The sequence below is a fragment of the Morone saxatilis genome, unplaced genomic scaffold (genome assembly GCF_004916995.1).
Source record: "Morone saxatilis isolate NCDOM2014 unplaced genomic scaffold, NCSU_SB_2.0 Contig23, whole genome shotgun sequence".
Taxonomy (NCBI): domain Eukaryota; kingdom Metazoa; phylum Chordata; class Actinopteri; family Moronidae; genus Morone; species Morone saxatilis.
The window spans coordinates 4,427,709-4,434,311 of record NW_023339796.1 but is presented as its reverse complement, the minus strand read 5'-3'; the positions used below and the strand labels follow the sequence as shown (position 1 = coordinate 4,434,311).

At 41.8% G+C, this 6,603-nt stretch overlaps 1 protein-coding gene across 2 annotated transcripts in view; it reads right to left on the bottom strand.

Annotated features, from left to right (window-relative positions):
* kirrel1b (kirre like nephrin family adhesion molecule 1b) overlaps nucleotides 1-1,292 on the bottom strand; it is a 70,468-nt gene extending 69,176 nt beyond the window's left edge. For both annotated transcript variants that reach the window (XM_035670751.1, XM_035670752.1), the window contains exon 1: nucleotides 897-1,292. In XM_035670751.1, coding sequence (XP_035526644.1) covers nucleotides 897-942 — 46 coding nt within the window. In that variant the 5' untranslated portion in view covers nucleotides 943-1,292. The remainder of the gene's footprint in view (nucleotides 1-896) is intronic.
* Between the last annotated feature and the right edge of the window lie 5,311 nt (nucleotides 1,293-6,603).

The following is a 6,603-nucleotide window of genomic DNA, read 5'->3' as shown; positions in this document are numbered from 1 at the left end:
TCTCTCTCTTACACACACACATACACAGACTTTCTGTCTCGAGGGTCACTTGCTTTACTCTCCACTCTTTCCATTACACACACACACACACACTGAGATTACAGGAATGGACGTAACTGGCGCGTGCGTGTCCTATGTGTGTGTGTGTGTGAGTGTGTGTGTGCGCGCGCGTGCGTTGGGAAATTGATCCAGTGTGACTCATGTTAAAGCCGGGTGACCAGACTGTGCATTGGATCCTCGCCTCATCAATCATCCCCGGCTGCCAGGCTATGCGCAGAGTGTGAGTGTGTGTGTGTGTGTGTGTGTGTGCGTGCGTGCGTTAGTGCGTGTGCGCGTGTATGTACCACATCCTCTGTTGACCCACACTGCGTTCGTTTGTGTCAACCAAACGCATCCATTCATGCGTTTCAAAGGTCACGTCAAAGCAATGTCGTGTGCAGATGCTCCACATCTCTCTCATGAACGTGTAATTGAAGAAAAATGAACGCAACGCGTCTGGACCGTTGGTGTCTGCTCTCTAAATCTTTTTTTATTTATTTATTTTTTTACCCCAGCAGAGCAAAGACCCTGAACACCCCACGACTCTTTTTCCCTTCAGCGCTCTGGGGCTGTAATGATGATGTCCTGGGCAGCACAAATCTATAACAACATAACACGTTTACACACACACACACGCGCGCGCGCACACATTGCCAGACATATAGATGCCCAAACACACGCACTGCTGCCACAGCACAGACAGAGAAGACACCCACGGAGCGCACAGACGCCCGCACACAACAGGGCGAAGAGGAAGGGTAAAAAGGAGAAAAGAAATTCGGGCATTAAAAAAGAAACTTTCCGCTGTTGCTCGGGTCATAGGCGGCTCAGTCTTAGTGTGTTTAAACATCTCTCACCTTGGTTCAAAGTGATCGCCAAAGTTAGGATCCACAGGGCTGGCATGGTTCAGCCGAGCGCATTCAGATTCCTCCCCTCGGCTCTGCTTCCCCGAAAAGACACCATCAATTCCTCCCGAGCGGGTGAATTTAACTGGAATCCTCTTTGAGTCATGAGAGTGAAAGAAGCCAAATTTAGAGGAAAAAATCCGATGCCTCTTTTCCTCTCTCCTCCTTTCCTTTCTTCAACTCGTTTCCCTGTTTTTCCCGTGCGTAAAATAAATCTGTCTCCACTTTTTTTCTTTTTTTGTTGTTGTTGCCTGCTCTCTCTCTCTCTCTCTCTCTCTCTCTCTCTTGGTTTCTCAGTATGCGTCTCTTTTCCTCTCTGCGCTCTAGATTCCCATTTAAACAGGACCGAATTCCTCTCTCCCTCTCTGCCCCCCCTCCCCTCCCTCCTCTCATACAATCAGTAGCACACACCTCCTCCCTCCCTCCTCCTCCACCTCCTCCACGCCTCCCAGCTCCAAATCTCCGCTTTGGACTCCACGGAGAGGAGGTGGAGGGCGCTCCAGCGGCCGCAGCGAGAACTGCGCTTTTTAAACATGGAAACTTAAACCATCTGGAGCTTTAAACACAACACTGAGTGCAATTTAAACAGAATATTCCCTAATAGGTTATGTTTGAAAATCTATTTAAATTTGTATCCTCACAGAATGGATCTGATAGTTTCAGCAGCTTTTGTGTTTCTTATTTAAAAATAACGCAATGCATGTAGACCAGTTTTACTGTGATTACAAACAATAATGATGTAATAATTTACTTATAATTATAGGCACTGTTTTTATAAAGTCACAAATATGCTCTGTTAGTAAGAAATACTAAAGATTTAAGTTGTCAGAGCCTTTAAGTATCAGAAAACACAAAAAAGCCTCAATCAGTCAATACTGGTCTTTCAATCTTCAATAAAATATTTTCTTGTGATTGACCACAGCTGCTGAATGTTATAACTGTTATAGTTTCATTCAGCTCATAGTATTATAGAGTGTCTGTGACTTTATGGTATCACTGTGATATTTCCATTACAGTCTATTCCTCTGATCTAGGAGGTGTGTCATAGTGCATGAACTAAACTGATAATAGTGACCTCATCACAGTATATGATCATTAATATACTGCATCCAGTGGTGTGTTTAAAGTCTTTTTAGAAAAGCATGAGGTCAGATATAACATTGTCAAAACATTTCAAAGAACAAAAAGCGATACTAGCACATATATTCTTACAGATACAAGACTTAGCAGTTTGAAATATGGCAATATGTTGCAGATTATACATTTGGTGAAATCTGAGTTTTAATCAAAATTGTGCTATTCACCACTCGAATGACGTCAGCATTGGCACATCACACTTGTATTGGCACCTACAGTAATGTATTTTGCTCAGTGTTAACTCGCAGCTGAAAATACTTCTTTTGTACACAGAATAAGTCGGTATTCAAGAACAAGTTCAGCAGAAACAAATCCTCAAACAGATGGACAGAGTTCTGAATATCCATCTGTGTGAGGATCGGGACTATTATTGCCTAATTAACTGGTAGCATGAGTACAATGTAAGGCTGATTATTAACCTCTGTGCCAGTATCAACATGTGGCAACAATATTCCCCAAACCACAGTCTACACTGAAGCAGTGGAGACAGGGGAAAGATAAGAGGGATGAAAGGAAACCACAGAGAGAGAGAGAGAGAGAGCAGATGTATGTTTTTGTCTGAGAGAAAGAAAGCATTATTTAAGCATCTATTTTAGAAACAATGAGATAAAGACTACTGCCATTATGGAATGTAATTGCATCTAATTCAGAGAGAAAGGCAGCCAGTGTTTTTCGGAATTTTATTATCAACCAATCTTTTATGTTTTAAACAAGGACTTTAAATTATTGCATTGTACTGCCCTCTGTTGGGCATTTTCTTTAACTGAATAGTACAAAAAATGATGAAGTCTGGCTTTTTGTTTACCTGTTGTCTGCAGTCAGTGATCAGTGGATTTATGAGCTATTTCATTACACCCATTACTTACTGAAAAGAAAATGTTCATAACATTGGTATAATCAGTGAACAATGCTTCATAAAAATGGAAGATATTTACTCTTTTGAAAAAAATAAAGTCCAAATTCAAGCAAACATAAGCCACTGAAGTCTTTGTTTATATAATATACAAACTTATTATACAATATCAGAGATATAAATACTAAGATATGGGAGATATTGATGTTCATGTGAGCTTTTTAGTTTTCAAATGTTACATCTTTCTGAAGCGGTGTAACAAACTGTGAGGTACCGCAACAAGAAAATGACCGAAATCAGGAAACAGATATATATTTTTGTATTTTTGAAGTTTCTGAACAGGAAGAACCAATGACAAGACATGTGAAATTAACCCAAATGCATGTTTATTGAAGTCAACAACTGAACTGGTATTTTAACAAAAAAACCAAATCAAACAAATACTGTATGAACATAACAGCCAACAGACCCACACCCACCACAGCATGCGGTCGGGTCTCGCCTCGATGACATCATCAGCCATAGTACAAATTAACATACATGACAGCACTATTCTCATGTGATATGGATATTTATTCAAAAGGAAGACTTGTCATCCAAAATAATGATCCTGAAAACAAAGATGTTTTTTTTAGTCATCGAAATAATACAATTTTTGTGAATGCAACACATGTAAGGGTGTCTCCGGAGTCTGTTTGGGTCAATTAATACACACCTCACACTCATACACAAACACACATACACACACATATGTACAAATACACCATAGTCACAGACATCATGCCTGCCGTGCATATCCAGATATGTGTGTGGATGTGTATGTACCAAAAGTGTGTGCGCAACATGTGTATGGGTGCGCTTGTAAGAGTATCCAGTAAAGGCAACACTATATACATGAAATTATATAAAAATGGTAGTTGAAACAATAAAATACGCAAAAACCAAATCTCTAACCTTCAAGTTTTGGAAAATCTAATTTAAAAAAAAGAGGTTGAAATGATTATCAATTGAAAGTAATACATTTAAGATTATGCACACCTTTTACAAAACATAATTTAAAAATCAATTTGTTTATACTACAAAAAGAAAAGATGACTGGCAGCTAGTGTGCGACTGCCTGAAGAGGAGTTGGAGTGGTCGAGTGGTGGGGCAGGACAGCTCGGTCCGACTGAAGAGGGAAAATAAAAGCTGCTGTTTGCTGGCATCTGGTGACAGCTAGTCATTACTGCACTGATGCAATGAAATATGAATTAGACTGACTGCGTGTCCCATTTCAGCGCCATTATACCCCTACATCGCTTGTTGGGAGAAGCAGAATGAGTCCTACTTCGTCAGTTTTCTCAGTGTTATTCTGAGGGCTTGCAGTGTTGAGAAGGTACAGACGGCTTTAACTGGGACACGGGTTATGTTTGCAGATCAGAGAACAGCAGGGAGGTCAGTCGGGCAGACCGCCGCTCTTGTCTCAGGAGAGCAGCTTGTCGGCACTGCTCATCTCCAACACTATCTACATTTCCAACCGTTGCTCATGCAAGCTACATGCTAGCACATTAACTAAGACGAAGGACAGGACGATAAATTACAGGCAAATACAGGTCCATTAGTTTTTAAAAGACACTACACTTCGTTGAGTATGAGGCAGGTATTCATTTCTCCATTCACAGAGCAGAATTAGATTGGGGTTAAATACAAATCAAAGTTTACTCTTCAAAGTAGGACAATAAACTCTGTGAGACAAAGCCCGTCCTCTGGTCTGCAGACATAAAGACTGTGAAAAGCTGAAGAGTGTTGCAGAGCAAATGTGGGTTAAACGGCGTTCTGAATTCTTTGAAAAATTCATCTCGGTTTGTTTAAAAGCTGTCTGGTGCACGTCTAAACAATCTCCTGTAGAATTCAAACACCGTTCTAGGCCAAGTTTAATCAACTTAGCAACCCCAAATTCCAACCAAGAACCCTAGGAAGAAAAAGGAATACAACAGCTGACCCTGCTTCAGGTCACATTACCATTTTGTAGTATAGCTAGCTTATAGACACACTAGCCTGGCCACTTGCTTTCAAAGCAGCTAGCTAGTTAGCAGTTAACGACAATGCGGGGAAAGGTACGAAAAGCACTATCCCTGAACGTTCCCAAAAAGGGTGTACAAAAACTATCACAGACATAACTGTCTACGGGTAGACTAACAACAGCAAATGGATTCTTCTCCAAAACACTCTCAAACAAAAAAAAGAAAAAGGAAAAGTGCTGCAGAGAGCCATCAGCGCACGCCAGCAAACCAAGAGGAGGCGCTACTTCTACTGTACGTTTACATGGCCTCCTGAATGAGAGACCAGCAAGGAGAATTGGACATCGATCAGAGATGGAGGGGGGAGGAGACGAGGGGGAAGGAGTGATGAGGAGAGCAGAGGAGAGACTGGGTGAAGGTGGATCACGACGCAGACGGGATGATTGATTAAAGAATGAAAAGAAATGGGCGAGCGGAGCGGAGGGGGGGAAAAAAAGAGAGGACATTTAAGTTCCTAAATGACTTTCTTCAGTGTTAGTGCTGCCCAGACTCCGGCTCGGCACCTTGCCCACCAAGCCAAACCTTGGCATGTGTACAGTCTGGAGCCCAGAGCCTCTTAGTTAGATTGCAATCAATTTCCAAGACCGGGCCAAGTGGAGCTTGCCAGTTCCAAGGCGAACTCCCAACCTTAATAAAACACTGTTCATTTATGGGAACCTTTTGCTAAGCTGACAAATGATTCCTGCTTGCAATAACACACACACAGAAAGAGAAACAATAACACAAAGGGGTTTTTTTTGCCAGGAAGTTTGTCATAATGCATGTAGGCAGTCCTGTTTGGCCCTGTAGTGGAAAGCAAGCAAGCATTTTCACCTCCCTGAAGCAGCGACCGTGCCAGCTTCTTAGAGGAAGTCATGATATCACTGCTCAGTGAATTTAGCGCCAGGTGGCCTCGCCAAGACAAGCAGTCTGCTGCAGGGAGAAAAATGTTGGGAGCTGAGCGCTGCGTTCTGCGGGGGCCGGGTGGAAGGAGGACCAAATCGGACCACATGCGCCGGGCAGTGATTCTCCGGGAAAACTCCAACAAACACTTTCGACACCTTTCGAAGCTGTGTTCGACCGAGGTTTTGCTACAGTTTAGTGTTTGGGTCGCAGAGGGCTGACAAAACAGGGAGAAAATGGGGCATTGAATGCGCAGAGGAAGAAGCAAATAAACAAACAGCATTAAAAACCCTAAACCTCAAAATTAAAATACAAGTTGGAAATTAGATTCATGGACTCCTGGACTGACAAACGGACAGACACTGTAAACTGTTAACACTGACAGTAACACACTGAGACACTGAGGAGAGAAAATCTCTCATAAGTCCCAAAAACCAAAAAGAATAAAAGAAAAAGAAAAAAAAAGGAAGGAAAACATTCCTCATACAAATATTTGCAGTTAAGGTTAGTTTTCATCGCAACGTCATCATCAGTATTTTTATATTTTTTCTCCAGATATTGATAGTTTTCGACTCTGCATTTCCACGCATGTAATAAAAACAGGCAGGCTTTTTTTTTAGAGTATATAAGTTACTGTAATGCAGTAACAGACTGTATGAGATACAGGAGAGAGGGAGATGTAGAGAGAGAGAGAGAGAGAGAAGAGGGATAGAAGAAGGAGAGACAG